At 56.3% G+C, this 18,779-nt stretch overlaps 8 protein-coding genes across 8 annotated transcripts; 2 read left to right on the top strand and 6 right to left on the bottom strand.

Moving 5' to 3' along the window:
• Positions 1-1,055: 1,055 nt before the first annotated feature.
• VDBG_02125 (DUF907 domain-containing protein) lies at positions 1,056-3,389 on the bottom strand (the record flags this gene model as incomplete). The annotated part of the gene is made up of 1 exon (XM_003007891.1): positions 1,056-3,389. One exon carries the CDS (start codon positions 3,387-3,389, stop codon positions 1,056-1,058), a length of 2,334 nt encoding a protein of 777 aa, XP_003007937.1.
• Positions 3,390-4,806: 1,417 nt separating this feature from the next.
• VDBG_02126 (conserved hypothetical protein) lies at positions 4,807-5,923 on the top strand (the record flags this gene model as incomplete). Its single annotated transcript, XM_003007892.1, has 3 exons — positions 4,807-5,019; positions 5,074-5,581; positions 5,637-5,923. The coding sequence occupies 3 exons, from the start codon at positions 4,807-4,809 to the stop codon at positions 5,921-5,923; spliced, it is 1,008 nt and encodes a 335-aa protein (XP_003007938.1).
• A 414-nt stretch (positions 5,924-6,337) lies between these two features.
• VDBG_02127 (conserved hypothetical protein) lies at positions 6,338-7,526 on the bottom strand (the record flags this gene model as incomplete). The annotated part of the gene is made up of 4 exons (XM_003007893.1): positions 6,338-6,591; positions 6,662-6,994; positions 7,061-7,223; positions 7,272-7,526. 4 exons carry the CDS (start codon positions 7,524-7,526, stop codon positions 6,338-6,340), a joined length of 1,005 nt encoding a protein of 334 aa, XP_003007939.1.
• An 802-nt stretch (positions 7,527-8,328) lies between these two features.
• VDBG_02128 (DNA-dependent RNA polymerase I subunit A43) lies at positions 8,329-9,565 on the bottom strand (the record flags this gene model as incomplete). The annotated part of the gene is made up of 2 exons (XM_003007894.1): positions 8,329-9,286; positions 9,372-9,565. 2 exons carry the CDS (start codon positions 9,563-9,565, stop codon positions 8,329-8,331), a joined length of 1,152 nt encoding a protein of 383 aa, XP_003007940.1.
• A 696-nt stretch (positions 9,566-10,261) lies between these two features.
• VDBG_02129 (isoflavone reductase family protein) lies at positions 10,262-11,320 on the bottom strand (the record flags this gene model as incomplete). Its single annotated transcript, XM_003007895.1, has 3 exons — positions 10,262-10,652; positions 10,717-10,988; positions 11,072-11,320. 3 exons carry the CDS (start codon positions 11,318-11,320, stop codon positions 10,262-10,264), a joined length of 912 nt encoding a protein of 303 aa, XP_003007941.1.
• Positions 11,321-12,623: 1,303 nt separating this feature from the next.
• VDBG_02130 (conserved hypothetical protein) lies at positions 12,624-13,232 on the bottom strand (the record flags this gene model as incomplete). The annotated part of the gene is made up of 1 exon (XM_003007896.1): positions 12,624-13,232. The coding sequence occupies one exon, from the start codon at positions 13,230-13,232 to the stop codon at positions 12,624-12,626; it is 609 nt and encodes a 202-aa protein (XP_003007942.1).
• Positions 13,233-14,596: 1,364 nt separating this feature from the next.
• On the top strand, positions 14,597-16,045 carry VDBG_02131 (sugar transport protein; the record flags this gene model as incomplete). The annotated part of the gene is made up of 1 exon (XM_003007897.1): positions 14,597-16,045. The coding sequence occupies one exon, from the start codon at positions 14,597-14,599 to the stop codon at positions 16,043-16,045; it is 1,449 nt and encodes a 482-aa protein (XP_003007943.1).
• A 1,497-nt stretch (positions 16,046-17,542) lies between these two features.
• Positions 17,543-18,398, bottom strand: VDBG_02132 (conserved hypothetical protein; the record flags this gene model as incomplete). The annotated part of the gene is made up of 2 exons (XM_003007898.1): positions 17,543-18,229; positions 18,297-18,398. The coding sequence occupies 2 exons, from the start codon at positions 18,396-18,398 to the stop codon at positions 17,543-17,545; spliced, it is 789 nt and encodes a 262-aa protein (XP_003007944.1).
• Between the last annotated feature and the right edge of the window lie 381 nt (positions 18,399-18,779).

The raw sequence follows: 18,779 nt of genomic DNA on the forward strand, positions 1-18,779 counted from the left end.
GGAGCCGTCACGCTGCTGGGCCGATTCGCTCCCCATCCGTGGGCCAATGTGAATTGAGTAGCAATGCCGTCGGCTGCTATTCTCGCGAACTCGAGCGAGCCACTCGAGCGGGCAGCAAGGGGTCCCGACTGGGTTGCTTTTGATCGGTACTTGTAAGCTGGAGGATGAACCGCCAGGCGACGATACCTGCCGACATACATGTATAGTGAGCCAGCCGGCACGGCATCAGGGGGGGCTCCCCCACCAGCCCAGCGTCTGCGACTCGGAACCCCACGCCGAGCCACGTCGCGTGCTAGGAAGACTTGCCCGAAGAGTCGCACTCCATCTGCCATGTGCTTTATCATCATCGTGTCCATGGTCCGGGCTTGCTGTCGCAGAATTGCCGACGAGCAAGACGAAATCAATGCAGCGGGCAAGCCTTCTTCACCCGCGGGTCGCACAACTCTATAGCCCTAGTTGCGTATCGAGTTCGTCTGACGAGGATAGAGACCAAAGCCGGAACGCGATCCGGACCTCCCTGCCTCAGTCTTAGCTTTGCCAGGCCATGTCGCTCAGGCCAGCTCCTGCGTCAAGTCACGCTGGCCAAAACCCCTTTTACAGAATGTCAGGTTACGATGTCCATCTGCAAGGGCTCTGGCTACCGGCACTTCGCACCTGCTTCGCCCTTGCACTTGAACGGAGCTGGCCTACTAAGACATCGAGCTCCAAACCCGAGAGGATTTCCGCTGGGCTGTCTCCTTAGTGTTGATATCGACTCATGCGGCAAATAAACAGGAGACCCAGCGTATTCCAGGTGCGCCCCATAGCCTCACTACACGCCTCCATGTCAGCCAGCATCATCCACGTGTATCTCACCCTACAATAATCATTTGGGGTTTGCCGACATGGACGACTCGGAGCATCGCGGGAGCTGCTGGTGATTGAACACAGAACGAAATTCTCATTAGGTAGCGAGATGCGTCTTTTGGGGCAGCGGGCTCGCTGCTGAGCCCGCTGCCGGTACCCAGGCCAACATGTCCACAGCTTCCAAGGAGATAACCCGAGCGCCGCCCATCTTATTCCGTCATACCACTGTCTCTGTTGCTACGCTTCCAGGGGGCTCGCGGAGCCGCATGCTGGTCATCCCTGACTGAGTCATGGACGCTACTTGACCGTTCGTTGAGGGCGGGACTGTCTACACGACGCGAGCCGGGGCGGGCGCCGATGGTTGGGGTCAAGGGCGGACTCTCGATCCGGTGCGAGCCTTCCTGGCTGTCTTTCGCCCCGCGGGCTGTCGCAGCCAGCGCCTCCAATTCCTGAGTCGCCACCATGCTGGGCACCATGCTCGTCCTCGACTTCCAGAACATGACACGGTCGTCGTCCATGGCGCGGTAGCGGTCGTCAGGGTTCTTCCTCCAGAAAGCCATGATGCTCGAAATAATGACGAGCAACAGGAGGATCAGGGAGAAGATGGCATTCACGAGGAAGATGAGAATGCCAACCACGCCAACGAGGAGACCCGGGGCGTCAAACTTATTGGTGAGCAAGAAGAGGAAGATTGCGTTGACAAAGTTAACGGAGCAGATGGCAATGTTGAGAACGTTGATGCTCTTGGCCATCCATGGTCGCAGAAGGCTTGCGGCAGCCAGAGCGACGGCTTCGACAATGATCAGGCAAATCGCCTGCGCAACGCCATTGTGCTGTCCAAAGGCAATGATAGCCGCCTTGACGACCGTGTGTACGAGCAGAGGCAGAATATAATAGTAGGCCGTTGCTCGGAATGGAACGTAGAGGAAACCCCAAATCTGGAGATACTCCTGGTTAGAGAAGAGCTGAAACGCAGCAGACCGATGCACGGCTTTCGAGTTCCTTCCGATGGTGATGATTCGAACCGCCGCCACGCCAAGAACGAGCATGCTGCCGAACAAGAGGAATACGCAGAGGACAACGATGGCTGCCGAATCGGCCTGGGTGAACTCCCAGAAGCAGAAGATGGCAATGGCGGGGAAGACAGCAAGCAGCATGCGAAGAGTTATGCCCTTGAGAAGCATGCGCCAGCCGCCTCCGCGCAGCTCCGGAAACCGGGTGTCCTTGACCCACCCCCGCTTGACGCAGAAGTTGAGGATTAGGCGAGCAAGGTAGACGAACAAGGCGCTGATGAGCACCAGGAAGGCACTGAAGACAATGCTGGTCATGACAATGTTGGTGGTCTCAATGTGTGCCTTGTAACCCACACGCTGGATGCCGTATACGACATAGGCACCCGTGTCCAGCATGACGTTACTTCGCTTCTGGAGCCCGCCAGCTGCCGGGTCCAAAGATCGCTTCATCACTTGGACCGATGCACCTAGTGCATTGTCGAGGAGCCCGGCCGCGTCGCCGCCTGTTGAGCGCTGATACCAGGTGAAGATGGTCTGCATGAAGCCGATGCGGATCAGACCCAGCGACCAGACAAAGTTCTGCGTCCAAGCGTGGGCGGCAGGCGGCAGAGGCACACCGCTGAGACCGACCATGGCCTGAGCTTGAAAGTATGCGAACAATGACAAGGTGCTGGCGCCCAAGTGAGCAGCGGCATTGGTGTAGCCGACGCCGGACATGAGGGCAGACGTGATGAGGCCGACGAGGGTTACGGCAGCGGTGGCCCACTTGACACCGACGAGATCGACCGTCTTGTCATTGGAAAACTTGGCCTCGACGCAAGCGAGGGTTTCATCAGTTCGTGTGCTCCTGATATGGACGCGGACTTTGGCGTCAAGGTCGGGGAAGGCGTATGCAATGCCGGGGATCTGCTTGCTGACGCTGTCACCAACCCGAAAGTTGAACCGGGGGGGCAATTTGCCAACGGTGAGGGGGCAGATGGTGGCTTTCATGTCCTCAAGCGTGCAAGGGTCGAAATTTTGATGCACAGCCTGATAGCCGTAAACGTCAAGCACGATTTCGGCGATGACATAGTCGTTGACTGTCGACATGGCAGACAGCTGGGCGAAGATGGTGTTGTTATCAGGCGTGTACACGACATTGAAGAGACTCGCGGAGAAACTGGAGTCCTTCTGACAAGAATCAAGGGAATTGGATCGAAGCAGTCTCTCTGCAGACGCTGAGGAGAAGAGCGTCAAAAGACCCAGACTGAGGCATGATTGCCACATCATGATGAGGGCGTAGCGAGTGACCCTCGGTGCTGAGACGTGACGTGCGGAGGAAAGGCGAATGTGTCGAATTGACCTGGCGACGTTGAAGATGGGGAACGAGCGTCGAGAGTGAGAGCGGACGACAGCGTTGAAGAGGTGCAATGGGGAGGTGCGAGGTCTCGAGTGACGAGTGAGGAAGCCGCAGATCTGGAGGGGGAAAAACACGAGATCCGATGCGATCAGCCAAGTTTGGTGCCGTGCCACACCCCAGAACAGGTTCATGACATAGCTGCCTAGCGGTCAGCTCACTGAAAGGGATACGAGGCGCCAAAGGGGTGTGGTGGGGTTTGGACGAATGCGTACTCCGGGTCCCGGAAGTGCGGGAGATTAACCCTTGGCGTTATGGCTGCGCCTCCAACGAACCCATTCCTACACGATCTGCCTTTCGCAGGTCGTCATGATGTCGTTGTATAAAGAGACGGTGCCCCAGCCCAATGCATCGGACCATGCGACGTCGAGCCTGCAGATGACGGGTTTCAGATGAGGATGCTGAATCCATGAAAATTCGAGTTACTTTCCAGACGAAGATTGAACAAGTCTCTCTGGGAAGACAGCCCCCGTTGGATCGTCAGACAGACAGATGTTCGGGACTTCTGCTTCACGAAAATCTGCTAGTTTCGATTGTGGCCGTCATCGTGTAGAGGGCATATAGAACTGTGGTACTGCATGACATCGCTGGTCAGGTCCACATGGACGGCCACTTGTGTGTTCTTGTGTAGTGGCGCGCCATGTGACCTTCTGATGGCAGGAAGCTGTCGTCTGGTAACCTGGATGCGACCATCAGACCGTTGATCAAGGATGGAATTGGTGAAGAAGATGCGGTCGAGGCGACGAGTCGGCATCTACCCAACGAGCTACAGGATGTTCAGACTCGGAGCAACTGAAGACTCCAACGGAGGCCATCTGCACACAGAAGCACGGGAGAAAATGGGGACGCGAGGCAGAATGGCGATGGAGCTAGCCGTAATCGAGGGCAAGTACAGACGTTGGATGCACCTGCCCGGGTGCTGGGTGCACCTTCCTGAGCACCCCCCCTGAGCACCTTCCCAAGGAAACTCAGCGCTAGCGCGTGCTGAGGGAGGCAAGTCCCAAGAGGCCGTACCTGCCAAACGTGCCTAATCAGGTACCTAGGGTCAGGGACAACAGGCACTCGGACATTGCGCTCCACGCGATCCCGCGACGTTACCCAACAAATTTATCGGAAAGCTGTCAAATGCCCAGACGCGAGATGGATCTTCCACGGACCAGTGCCTCGGTTCGGCATTTTCACATTCACATTCGCATTCATGTCTTCAACCACAGCCTGAGGAGCGGCCTCTGATAACACCTCATTTGCCCCTCGGATGGTCAGCCCGCCTGCTGCCGCTGCTTACTCCATCGCATCAAAGTGTTCCAGCATCGCCTTCTGCATATTTCGTGCTGTATCGCTCTGGATTGTCGCCATCCTCATCATACTTTTAGGCGCAGCTCGTCATCGCATCGCTGATACCCTGCGCCCAATCCGACACCCAGCAGCCCACGAAAATAAGTCCTTCCACAGGTAGCATCGTCAGCATCAGCATCGCCAACATCGACAAACCCGTTACGACTTGCATTTCAGCCCTTCGATATTGCCTTTGCAATGGCAGCCCTTTCCAAAATGGTGCCCTCTGTGGCCGAGCTCGATCGTATACCTGAGCGCGTCATCCGCCTGCTCCGTCTCTCCATCTACGGCGGCGCTGCCTTTGCAGCTTACAAGATCCAGTGGAGGACTGTTCTTAAGGATTTCTTCACCGGTCCAGGGCGCATCAGCCGCATCCTGATGCTCATCTTCGCGCTGTTCAACTTCAAGAACCTGCCTGGCATGTGGACCGTACGCCGCTCCCCGCTCCCTCTTGACTGCGTCACCCCCTGACTTGCTTGACAGATCCGTCTCTGGCACGCCATCCTCTACCATTGCTTCATGCGCAAGGCTCCCCGCCTCGGCCCGCGCTCTCTCTTCCGCCCCTTGATCTCCGAATCACACGCTCCCCTGACGGAGATCGATTACAACATCCACAAGTCGAACTCGACGTACTTCTCCGACCTGGACATTGCACGCTCCCACATGGCCTCCCACCTCTTGCGCCCCGGCTTCCGCAAGCTCACGCACAACACGAAGACAGGCGTCATCATCGACGACATCACGGGCAAGCCCCGCCGCGGCAACTTCGGCATCATGCTCGGCGCCGTCCACTGTTCCTTCCGCCGCGAGATCACGGCTTATGCGCCCTATGAAATGTGGACCCGCATCCTCGCCTGGGACCGCAAGTGGCTCTACATGGTCACCCACTTCGTGCCCAAGGGCATCGCCCGCCCCTCTGAGTACCTCGACACCAAGTTTGGGCCGCGCGCGCACGCGCAAGGGCCGTCCCGACAGCAAAGAAGCCAATGCGGTGAAGCACAAGATTCTACGCTACTGCCGTCAGTAAATACGTCTCAAGCTCGCAGGTGACAATACACCGAGCTACATCATTGGACAGCAGCAGGCTACTGCCGCGCATCCGAGGGCCGGAGGTTTGCGCGCGACCCACGGCGTTGGCGACGAGGAGGATCTCGGCGAGGTCGCCAACGATGGTTCGTGGGACTGGAAGATGGTCGAGAACAGAAGGCGCGAGGGAATGGTGTTTGCGCAGCAGTTTGCCAACCTCGACACGCTGGAGTCGTGGTTTGATGGCGGTGATGGCGGCGATGGCAGTGCCCTCGGAAGATTTGGCTTGAGCGCGGCGTCCTGGTGAAAGACTTGCTTCCTATAGAATTAGACTTTTGTAAGATGAGTACGGATATATCAAGTTCTAATGTTTGTTCCCCTTTCAAAGCTCTCATACACCCTGCAGACAGATACCTCGCGGATCACTACTTATCGCGCGTGGGTGGAATCTGTCATTTGGACGAATTGCCGCCGACTAGCCTACGTTCAGACAGACGAAACCGCGTGCATATATTGCGGATGACGAGATCAGTGTAGAAGTTTGTCAAATGTAAGGCGTTCTTGATAAGGGCGAGGCAAAACCTAGGCTTGAACACAACTGGGAGATGAGGCAGATAGTAGTACTCCTGAACGGAGGAAACGAATACACATCGAGGCCAGATGCGAAACGGAACAAGACGTGAGATGGAACTCCTAGACACAAAGAAGAAAGGGCCAGCAACTAGGTAAACTGCTGTCTAAAGAAGCGCTCCAGGGTCATCAACTCGGCATCCTCGCCTTCCTTTCCCTGCGCCGCAGCTGCCGCCCTCTTCAGCTCGACAGCGGCCGCCGTGTCGTTGGGTACGCCATAGTAAAGCCCGCCCGACTGCTGGCAGAAACCGAACATGCGCTGCACGGTGACAAGGGCCGTCACGCCGTACGTTTGGACGTCCTCCCAGCTGTCCATGAAGCGGAAGCGCGCCTTCTTGCCAGTGACTGCGTCTTTCGTTAGCATGGGCAAGAGATCGAGCATTTGTCCTGAGACATGTGTGGATGTGGTGCTCACCCTTCTTGTAATCGGGGATCACGCTCTCTAGCGCCTGGGACTGGCTGATGCCCTGCACGAGCTGCCCGTTCCACCGCTCCGGCGCGAGCAGGACGCCGTGCACAATGTCGCCGTAGTCAGCGGCCATGGCGATCAGCGGCACGGCGTCGTCCGATCCATCCCAGCGCGGGCAGCTGAAAGTCAGATACCCCTCGTCGTCGGCCTTGAAGGGCCATCCGCCAAAGATGGGAGCAATATCTGGCCAGAGGAAGGTCTCCATGTACCAGCCTGGGCTGACGTCAGTGAAGGAGACGAATGACTTGCCACGGCCGTACTGCCCGATGGCATGTTTCTCTGGCCTATGTTAGAGGATGGTTGATGCTGCGAGGACAGAAGGGGGGCGTTTAAGAGTCCACATACCGTCAAAGGCCTGGTTCGGGAACTCGCCCTTCGTGGTCTCGGCAGCGGAGGCCATGCCGCTGAAGATAAAGTGCTGGGCGCCAGCTTCAGCGGCGGCGTCGATTATGATTTTGCCCATGTCTGTCTCGGAAGAGCCCCCCTTTTCGTTGATAGACTGTGTCTCCTAGTCAGTCACCGCACTCGCTTCGGGAACAACCAACGAAGGGCTTACGGGATCATCAGAATTGATGTTCGCAAATACAGCCCAACTGCCTTCAAAGGCAGCTTTGAGCTCATGTCCCTTGAGGCCATCGGCTTTGACAACCTGCACTCCCGAGTCGGCGAGCTTGATGGCCGCCTCGGACTCGGGGTTGCGAGTGATGCCGCGGATCCTGAAGACGCCGGACTTGTCGCGGAGGAGGGCCTGAACAACGCTGCCGCCCTGCGCGCCAGTGGAGCCAAAAACGGTCACGAGCTTGGTAGACATGATAAATTCTTGTAGTGTGGTGAGTAGTAGAATATGAGATTGTTTGATGCGTGTTTGTCTGGTTGGGGAGGAACATTGTACGAAACTGCACTCGGTGATGCTCTTATATAGTTTCCAGACCACCTTATGGCCCGTCGTTGACTGGTCCAACTGTCAACATGTCTAGATCCCAAGGCGAGGCCCAAGACTTAGCTGAGCCATCACCTTGCATGTGCTCGCTTCTGAGTCTTGTTGCATACCATGGCTGCAGGCTGTCGCTGAAGCCACGGCGCAAGAGATGACGACGCTTTTCAGAGTCATCGTTGAAAAACATCGTGATTGACTAAATGGGTGCCTAAGGAGGCGTTTGCTCACTGCGTGAGTGCAAGCCTCGTGCCAGAAGCTGTTAAAGGGCCACGAATGCCAAGCATTGCGAAGTGTAGTGATCAGTAATGAAGAAACCCGAGCCCTAGCGCTGTCTTACGTCGCCAGGTCAGCCCCACGACAAATCAATAATCCAATGCTACCGAAGCCTCTACCGAAGCCTGTACAGAACAGGTCACTCCGACTTCAGCGCAATTGGCTGGCAACTTGTGGCTGGCCTGCAACGCAAACATCGCAACAAATGAACTCTATGAGTACGGCGCATCGTAGTTGCGTCTGGCCAAGTCATGCGATATTCAGACGAGGTAAACAAACGGTTACATTGCGCTCGAAGCCATTTTTGTATCTGCCTGAAATGAGGCAGCCCAACTCCCCAACCCCCAGTTCCCACATCTAATCTCGATCATTTCTTCCGCAGCGTCAGCGAGGTCCTCGCCATCTAAGCGGCCTCGTGCGAAAGCCCGGCGTATTCGCCGTCCTGCGCCGTCTCGGTGGTGTCCTTGGCCGGCTCGGTGTGCTCCCATACCTCCTGTGCCAAGGCCTTCTCCTCCTCGTTCTCAACTTCGCCGAACTTTGTAATACTGAAGTCGGGCACGTATCGTCGCTCCTTGCGCAGCACACCGCCCGACTTGCCCTTCCGCCGCCGCAGCTCCTGCTGGGCGTCGCGCTGGCGTGCCTCAGCCTCGCCAGCGGCGTCGAGCATGGTTCCCTCAAGGGAGAGGTAGCCGTGGTCTCCGCTAACGCCCACATCGAAAGCCTTGATACGGAAGCGCACGCGACCCTTAACCTTTTGGCCAGCCTCGTCAACCCAGTAGCCCGTAGCGTGAATCTGGCGCACGGCACCGTGCTGCTCCTCGGCAGTAAAGTTGGAAACGGTGTCGTCGTAGGCGCTCGTCGCTGCGGTCTCGTCGGTGCCAAGATGGACCCAGCGCCACGCAGGCGGCAGACGCGCCGACTCGATGCTGGCGTTGAACTTGCCCCAGCACACAACGCCGACGTGACCTTCGCTCTCGAGGTTGATGCTGCCCTCCATCCACGCGCCGCGCTTCGGGACGAAGAGGTCAACGTCCGCCGTGACCCAGCCGAAGCCGACGGCGAACTCATCAATGGCACCAAGTTTGCAAACGTCCGAATCACTCGTAGCCGCGTCTTCACGACCGGGGCGCTCAGAGACAGCGACGTTGCGGAAGCCGAGCAGAACACCGCCGAGGACTGGCACGTAGCGGTTGACCATGGGCTGGAGGTGCTGGGTCGCAGCGGCGGTGCAGGGGGCCAGCCCAGCCGATGGGGTAGATGGGCAGGAAGAGGGAGACGGTTTGTGTGAAAAATGGGTATCGTGGTTTGGCGGGGGTATCGAGCGGCTGGTGCAGCCTAGATGTAGACTTGGGAGGGTTGGGCTGCAAAGGCGTGTCAATGTCCATGACGTCGGGGTTTTCGGCTTCGTCGTCTTCTGAGGATCCTGAAGCTTGGTCGGCCTCGGACGACTCTGGCGTGGCCTCCTTCTTGCTCTTCTTTTTACTGCTGCTCTTCTTGGTGCTGGTCTTCAGTTCGGACCGATCGTCTTCGTCATCGTGACTCCTGGACATGCGTCGCTTCTTCTTGTCGGCAACCTCTTGCACCGCGTCCCCCGCATCTGCTGGGTCTTCCTGCTTGCTCTTCTTTGATTTTTTCGACATTTTGGTTGGCTTTTCAACCTCGACGACGCTATCGTTGGCGTCTGTGTTCGCAGAAGCCGAGAGGTCTGGTGAGATTGCACGGTTGGCTGTGCTCTTGGATCGCTTGTGCTTGCGTTCGTCTGTCACAAGAGGATCGTCCTCTCGGGATCGCTTCTTTTTCTCTTTCTTCTGCTTCTTCTCCGTCTTGTGACTGGAAGCCACCGGAAGCTCCTCTTTTAATGCCATGGCTTCTGGACGGATTGCCGATCGTTGTCGGGGTTCGCGGGTGAGCAGGTCGTGGTGGGATGGCGTAGAATGAACGATCGTGGGATTTTCCCCATTGCGCCTGCTAGAAAAAAAAGTTTTGGGCGATTGGGGAAGGACACCGATTGAGACCCCTGCCACCGCTCACCTTGAGCTGCATGGTGGGGCAGTGGGGCACACCGACTTACCGGGCTCCACCACGGTCAATATTCAGACCAAGGTGCCAGTCGACGTGGTATACCACTTCATACCTTAGGCAAGGCATCACCACCGCAAGAAGCCCTAGAAGTGCGAAGAGTGCTTTCGTATCTTCTCAGTGAAATTTCTTGAATTGAATGACCATGGAATCTCCATAGAGCGTTCGTGAAGAACACATACTGGAGCCATCCTTGTCATTCAGCCATATGGGACCAAACACATTGTGATCAAATGACTAGATTAATACAACAGTCTTCACACCGGGAGAGTCGCTTTCCCATCCACTACTTTTGGAGTCCAGCCTGTCGCCAGCTCCCGCTTGACGGACGCCTCGAGCGTCTCGAGCTCTGCCTCCTTCAACCCAATGCTCTCATTATCTGTCTTTTCATACAGAGTGCCACCCTCGGCCCAGATACGACCCAGCGTGTACAGCGTCGCGGTGCCCGGCGTCTGGCTCCAAGCCTTTTGTTCTGCCTCCTTCAGGCTCTGCAGCGACGTGTAGGATATGTTCCACTTCTCCCCGCCCGTCTGCTTCTCAAACTCGGCGAGGATCTGTTTCGGTGTCACCACGAAGGACTGCACCTTGATCGCCTTGCCAAACGACGCCTTGGGCTGCCGTAGGACAGCTACCACAGCCTTTCCGACACTGCGGAGCTCATTAGTCTCGCGCCTCATATTGGATTCAACACAACGGGATCGGTCTCTCTTACTCAGGCATCGTCGTGAAACCAATTTTGCCCTCACCATCCTCGATTAGGACAGCTCTCTTGCTCTCGGCATCGAAACCGCCAACTTCGGGGAACTTGTCCGATAGGCTGAAGTACATGTCACTGTACGGGCCCGTCACGACAAAGGTGTGTTCGAGGCGCTTGGTGTTTTCGCGGAGCGCCTTGCGCACCTTGAGCTTCAGCTGGTGGGGCTTCTCGGCGGCACTCGACGGGCCGTATTCAATGTCGGTGCCGTACTCGGACGGAACGAACCACTTGACCGAGTTCAGAAGCCTCTTGTCTCGCGAATGAGGGCGATCTGGCGCTCGAGGGCGTCGCGGCCGAGCGCAGAGACGACCGTGTCGATGCCCCTCGTAAAGGGCTTGAATATCCGACTTTTGTCTCCAGGGTCACCAATGATGACCTTGACGCCCCTTGCCTCAAAGGCCTTGACAAAGGCTTGCTTCTTGCTCGACGAGTCTTTTCGAATGAAGACTGTGATTTGTTCAAATGGGGGCTGCGCCTTAATGATGGCATCCGCGATGTAGTACCCAATGTTCCCAGTACCCCCCAGGATGAGAATATTGGAGGGTTGGAATGGCGCCATAGTTGCGGAGTGCACGTCGTCAATGGTACGAGATGTGAAGTAAAGTGCTGGACCTTCAATGCGAGAGATGCTGGCTTTCACTGTGAATACAACCGGGAATCAATGGTTTAAAAGGAAGGCAGTCGAGTGACTGAGTGATGAAGTGCTGGGTCTCATATGAGGTTCTTCCCCGCTTGTTGTTGGCAGCCCCCGGTTTCTGACAAATCGTATCAATGACCGCACTGCATGAGGCCCATCCAGACCACGATCAACGACGTGCTTTAGACTTGATCTTGACCATGATAGCTTATTAATCCCACGCCCTTCACGTCAATAATGGAGTCATGGTTTGCAGTGGTCATTTCTGAATTATTCAATGTTGTTGTTTACACATTTGATGATCATAGTACACACTAGGATTCGATCTATCGGATGTGATCTGATCCTTTTCCGTCAAAGTCAAAGAATTTGGTCAGGGTGGTGACCCACGAAATTTGATCGCTATGAGGTGCGTTTTGGCATATGGTATGCGATGATAGGACCCAAAGCACGTTCAATCAATCAATCTTGCTTTTGAGCGAACCGCCCTCGGTAGTCAGTTGCAGCTTTTGTGTAATCCTGTCGGAGTGATGCAGATATTCAAGAAGAATCACTGCAAATAATTTCTCATGGTGCTCTTGATCAACGAAGCGAATGCTGGCGAATATGCTTGGATGATGCATCGATGAAGAGGCGCGCGAACACAAGAAGTCTGAACCCCTTTTGTAAGCCATGTCCGTGACCATGAATGTCAAGCTAAGGTGTGTATGGAACAGCAGGACTCACGAGGGTAGCAAGTACATAGGGTTGTGAAGGCCCGCAGTCTCTCTCTCTCTCTCTCTCTCTCACGATGGATTTGGAGACAGCCAAATGAAACTGCAACAACTGACTGCCTTGGGCTGACAACACTTTTCAACGAAAAACATTCACGGGCCCGCTGAGAACAATCCAGGGTATGACTGAAAAGGAAACTATCAATAATGATACTGTTAGTGGCATAACGACTCGATGTCAAGATGCAGTTTGGTAGAGTATTGGTCGGATGTCGTTGAAGGTCTGAAGGGCTCTGACGAAGGGGGACCAGGGGGTGGTCGCACGGGGCGTGCCTGCTCGATTGTTTAGTGGATGGGAGCTTGTATAATCGCGTGGTCAAGAGGAAGGGGCAGGGGAGGAGGGGTACTAGCGCCCCTCCATTGGCTGCTAACCCCGCCTGTCTTACACTTACCTTTTAGGCGTACCACGTCGTCTGTGTTCACCACCCCGCCTCTACACCTCGACTTCAACGTCATGCTCGGTCCCACGACGATTTGGCAACCGCCGCACCCGACGTTGTGGGAACAGACGGCGGGGGCGACGGCGACGAGGCAGGCGACGACACCAGGCTGTCCTCGACGTAGACACCAACCTGTCCCTGATGATGTGGCGGCGCGACAATGACGACGGTGCCCCGGCCAACATTTGCATCGGCTGGCACCTGGTAGTAATCGGTACTCGGCTCGAACCCCAATAGCCGTAGTTGTTCCTGCATGATGGCTACCTGGTCCGGCAGCGCAACCTCGCCGGCGTATATGGCGCAAGTAACGCGTCCCTCGGCATTGTCGAAGAACTGGCGGTTGTCTCGGTACAGTCGCCGCACTCGCTTCATCATCTGCCGCACGTTGGCGTCACCCGCGTCGGGTCGCTGCGAGTGCAAGTCCGGCAGCGGCGGGATGTGAGCAAGTATGACGGCGCGCTCAGAGGCAATAGCAACGACAGAACAGGATCCCAGCCCTGCCGTGCCCACAGCCTGGTGGACGTTGAAAGGGACGAAGGCTGTCTCGTGCATGTCGACGAGATGCGTCGACTGGCGCGCCGCCCAGAAGTCAAAGGTGCCAGGGACATACGTGAAGGCCATGGTTCGGTCTGTCCTGGGAACGCGGCGCAGGGCAGCGAGAGGAGCCGCTAGAGGCAGTAAAGACAGGCGGCGAGGGCAAGCAAGAGCAAGCGAAGGAGGGCGAGCGGATGTCGGTGACACGTAGAGAGCTGGATAGCCTGCCAATGTCCTCGCTGCCTCTGACTTTAGCCTCTGAGTCTGGGCAAGGTGCTGGGCCTTGTGAAAGTGGGAAACGGGCGCTTTATGCGTGGCGAGAACGATCAAGCCTATGATTTCCACACACGAGACGATCAACGGCATGTCAAGGCGGTAGCAAACAGGCCAGGCATATGCACGTCTGTGCTGGCTGGCATGTTGGCTGGCCGGCTGCTCATGCGGGCGGGTTATGCAATCAAACCCTCAACCAGACGGCAGCCGTCGTTTTTTTTCCATGATTGGACGGTGAGTGCCACAGGCAGCCGCCCGGCCTAGTCACGTCGATCCGAGGTCGCCGTTTGAACCAGCACATGATATGTGGCTATAGTTGCGGCTTTGATGGCTGATGTCTGTACTACCCCTACGTCTCAAAAGTACTGGATCGGGGCTTCCGCTGGCGTGCCCCGGAGCCTCTGAACCCCCGCGATCTGGCCCTTCAGTACAGTGCTGGCCCCCACCCCGCCAGACAGCCAGTGCATCTGGAGCTTCCACAGGGCCCTGGTCCCTGTCAGCCCTGCTATCGCTACCTGCCCATCCGCGTGTCTTAGCTCTGCCGAAGCTGACCAGATGTCCCCATCAACTGGAAGCGCACGGCTTGCTCTCATTCGAGTACCTCGTACAAGATGCAAGATCCCGCCTCGGAAGCTTTCTCGGCACCCGTTTGGCCTTCAGTATTCGGTGTTCTGGGGTCCATGTCTAGCGACTCTGACGGCCATTCGTTGATCGAATGAATCATCTTCAGAATCACGCAACCAGCCATACCGAGGCTTGCTGCCTGCCGTGCGACAGTGAGATAGATCGCTGACGCACCGCTGGCCCGGATAGTCGTCTCCGGACTCGCCTCCCCCCCACCAGCCTTGGGGTGGAGCCACCTGGCGACAGCTGATCTGTCCCAATCGGTGACACGGATGCTGTTGGTCCCGCCTCGAGCCTCCTTCAAAGCTACGCAGACCTCAACGTCTTGACCGGCTCTTCCTTCTCCAACTGCACCTTGCCCGGTGTTCACCTCAACACAATCAACATGGCCCCCTCCAGTTTCAGACAGCTCGCGCACGACACCACGCTGTATCTGATCCTCTTGGTCTTGGTGTCCACATTGGGATCCCTTCAGTTCGGGTTCCATATTGTATGCCTCGACCCCTCCTCCCCTCCTCTTCCAAGTCACCTTGGAGTGCCTCCGCTCTCTAACCATGTCTACCCTCCAGGCCGAACTCAATGCTCCTCAAGATGTCATATCCTGCAAGAAGCGAGCCATACCGCAGCACTCTAATCCAGCAAGACTAGTCCGCCACGACAACTCTCCGCCAGAGAACCCGGGTTTGCTCCCCAAATGTATACCTATGAATGATGCCGCCTTCTCGACCGTCTCCTCTGCATTCGTTGTCGGCGGACTGATTGGGGCCCTGGCTGCTGGTCCTTTCGCCTCGAAGCGTGGTCGCTTGTCGGCTATGCGTGTCACGGCCCTCGTCTTCCTTGCCGGCTCCGCGTTCGAGACCATTGCCCCCAGTGTAGCCCTGCTCGTCATCGGCCGCCTCTTGTCGGGTGCGGCAGCCGGAGCTGCGACCGTTGTCGTGCCTCTGTATGTCAGCGAAATTGCGCCTCCCAAGGAGCGCGGCCTGTTCGGCTTTATGACACAGATTTCAATCAACCTGGGCATTCTCTTGACGCAGACGCTCGGCTTCTTCCTGAGTCACGGTGATTCCTGGCGCATCATCCTGGCAACCGGTGCCATTATTGCACTGGTCCAGTCTTTCGGCCTGCTTTTCGTCCCTGAGAGCCCGGCTTGGCTGGCTGCCAACGGAGACGTGAATGGTGCCCGCCGCATCTTGCAGCGCATCCGTGGTAAGGATTTTGACATTGCCGAAGAAGTCGAGAGCTGGGACGGCGAAGGACGCAGCGCAGAGCAACAAGGACTTCTGGCTCAGACCGAGCCTGAAGACGCCGACTCGGCACCACTGTCTGTGGGCAGGACAACTGGAAGACATCTTGGCTTCCTTGAGGTCGTCAAGGATCCCCTCTACCGGCCGGCCATCATTGCTGTCGTTGGCGTCATGTTTGCCCAGCAGTTGATCGGCATCAACTCGGTCATCATGTACTCCGTCTCGCTGCTTGCCGACCTTCTCCCATTCAGCTCTGCTCTGTTGACTATCCTCATCTCCGTCATTGGCCTCTTTATGACTATCGCCTGCGCTCCCCTGCCAGACCGTCTCGGCCGGAAGGCCTGTATTCTCGCGTCCATCATCGGGCAGGGCTCCAGTGCCCTGGTCCTTGCGCTGTCAATCCGTTTGGGCATCAAGTTCCTGTCCGCCATCTCTGTTGCCTTCTTTGTCGCCTTCTTCGCTGTGGGCCTGGGTCCTGTGCCGTTTATCCTTGCTTCGGAGCTCGTCGGCCAGGAAGCCGTCGGCGCTACGCAATCATGGTGCCTTGCTGCCAACTACGTCGCTACTTTCCTCGTTGCGCAGTTCTTCCCCTTGATCAACACGGCACTGAACAGCGCCCTCGGAGGCGCGGGCTGGGTGTACTTTATCTTTGCCGGGTTCGCCGCGCTTTTCGCCCTCTTCACTGTGTGGAGGATACCCGAGACAAAGGGTAAGAAGGACTGGAATGAAGTTTGGGGACGCTCGCAGAGGTTGGACTGAGCGCGCTGGGTTGCGCCATACTGATTCATCTTGGTAAAGGCATATCAAGACGCGAGTTGAACGTAGATAGCATTATACCACCGTGTGGAATCGTCGTCAGTCTCTCTCGTCCTTGAGCGTCCTGGTAATAGCGCATAGTTCTTGTTGTCTCCGCCAAAGGTTCCCTTACACCAACCTACCGTGAATAGTCTTTGGACTGGCATGATGGCTTTTTCATACTCTCTGATGGGCCTTGGAGCAAATATCGGGTCTCTCTTGGGCTTCCACCGTGCCAAGCCGGTTTGCGATTTCAACCTTTTTTTAATGAATAGGATGGCGAGCTTGGGCAGATTTCACCGGTAGGATACAATGCAGTTTCGTCTCTTGGATAGACCTATGCGAGGTTGTTGACTTTGGCACTGTCTCTGTCGGAACCATGAGCAGACTAGAGGCTTTTTACGGCTCTTGTTGGCCTGTAGTACTGGTGTTATAGATCAACCGCGATATGGAGTAAGGGTACGGTCTCGTCTCAGAACCCGGCCTGTTGATCAAGCTGATGATTGCCGCCAGTGTCAAACGTCAAGTGCTCTCATTGTCGGAAATGCTTTGACCAGTTGCTTTTCCACGTAAATCTGCGTGGTAAAGTCTGTGAAACAAACGCACGGCGGTAGCAGCTGGATCGGGGTCATCCCTGTCGGGATACCTCATCGCCGCATCATTGGACTATTCTGCAGCCTCTAGAAGGCGCTGTGGAGAGATCCTCGGAGCCTCTTGCGGTGTGATTGAGAAGGTGGACATACAGCCAAGCATGTGTCTCGATGACTTGGCGATCTCGCTTGGAATCGAGGACCAACCCTCGTTGTGCTGAGCAGTTTCAGTCTCCTGCAATTCCACCCCACACACTTGTGAAAGGGGACGACAATTTCATGCGGCGTGCCGACATGGAGTAGCAGACGCATGTCTAAGAAAGATCTTTTCCCACTGTGAAGTGACATGACTATGGAGCACCTTATGTGAAGTTCGTCTTCTTCGGCTTTCAGATAACTGCCAACAAGACACTTCGCAATATGTTGCTATTCCACTTCTCCTTACTTTCGCCAGTCCTGGAGGTATCTTCGTGCAAGTCACCGGAATGGCATTCTGATTCGCCAAGGGTGCTACCAAAGGCGGCGATGCTACCCCCCGGGTCCCATCAAGCCCTGGCCAGTAAGTAGCTGCCCATTCAAAAACGAGCTTGGTTCCTCACTAATGGTGAGGTCAAAGAACTTAAGCAGTGGCTCGAGAACAACACGGTCCGTATCATTGTGATTGATCGCAAGTCCAATATCATGGGCTCCGAGGGCGCCACAACCGGAAAGGTTTTTACAGCAAGGCTTGATGTGGAGGTAATAATACCATCCAATCACCCGCTCTCTCGCACCATGACAATGACTGCCCATGAGGCGACGGTGAGCTATAAATTATTCTCTGGATTGATCAAGAAACTACGCAGTAGCCCTATTGCACCGAGCCCTGTTTTCACGCCTCATTCGGCTGGAACAGCCGTCTGCTCCTGATCGTCTGCTCCAGCTGCATGATGCCTGCTTTGACGCCATCAACAACGTAGATGTTGCCGCCCTTCTCCTCTCCATACTGCGCAACGGCCGTGGACCGAATAATGTCCTCCAGCCCAGCCATGCCTCCACACCCCATCGCTATGCAGCTGACGCCGCCATCGCCGAGGAGTTTCCTCGTCGCCTCCTCAAGCTTGGCCTTGACCTCCTCCGGGCTCACGTGGTGAAAATCACCCGCAGTCAGGCCCGATGAGACGACACCCTTGAACTTGGTGTTGCCGCCGCTGCCAACCTGGCCCAGATAACCCGTCACGCCGTCAGCGAGATGCTTCTCCCAGAACGAACCGGTCGTGACGATACCCCACTGGCTCGGCGGCGCCCCGACAATGGTCTGCGGCAGCAACGCCGTGGCTGTGAGGATGCTCGCCTCGAATATGCCCGTCACGGCGAGGCGGTCGCCGTACTGCCTGGACAGGCGGTCGACGAGGGTGTGGACGCTGTAACAGGCGACGAGGACGCCGTCGTACTTCTCGAGCTCGCCAGAGTGAGCGAGGTCCTTGAGGACAATCTCGGTGCTGCTTTCTATGTGTTCGCCATTGTCGATGCTGGGGGGACTTTCTGGCGGGGCTGTATAGGTATAGACTTTGATAGACTTGGGGACGGGAAGGGAGTTGAAGTAAGCCTGCTATCTGGTACCGCAAGCGGGCGGCCTGACTTACATCGTTGGAGGTCATGCCTTTGACGGCTGTTTCCATCCCATGGGTCATGTCTTGGGATGAATTAGGGTTAATGACCAGGATATTAATCGGTCGCTGCGCCATGGTGACGGTTGATATGGAACACCTTTTGACAGTGAGTGAGATAGACGTGTGTGCTGGATGATAATCTACTCTTTTGATGGCGTTACGCCATCTTCACTCACCCTCCTTCACTTATCTGCTCAACCCCTCCCGTGTACGGCCTCAAGCCGCGCTTACATCATTCTACGAGATCAAGTGGGGACCTCTCCTAATTGCCGCTGATCCCTGGTGATTGGTGAAGACGATCAAAAGCTCATGAGAAGCTGGTGAGTGAGTGAGCCAGCTGCGGGGTATCACGTGACAAAGCTCTCAGCCACCACTTGATGACGGGGGCGGCGGAGGCGGTGGTTTTTTATTTATTCTTATTAAAGGCGAGGTTGGTCGGTGCGCTGACCATACCCC

Source organism: Verticillium alfalfae, genomic scaffold (genome assembly GCF_000150825.1).
Source record: "Verticillium alfalfae VaMs.102 supercont1.2 genomic scaffold, whole genome shotgun sequence".
Taxonomy (NCBI): domain Eukaryota; kingdom Fungi; phylum Ascomycota; class Sordariomycetes; order Glomerellales; family Plectosphaerellaceae; genus Verticillium; species Verticillium alfalfae.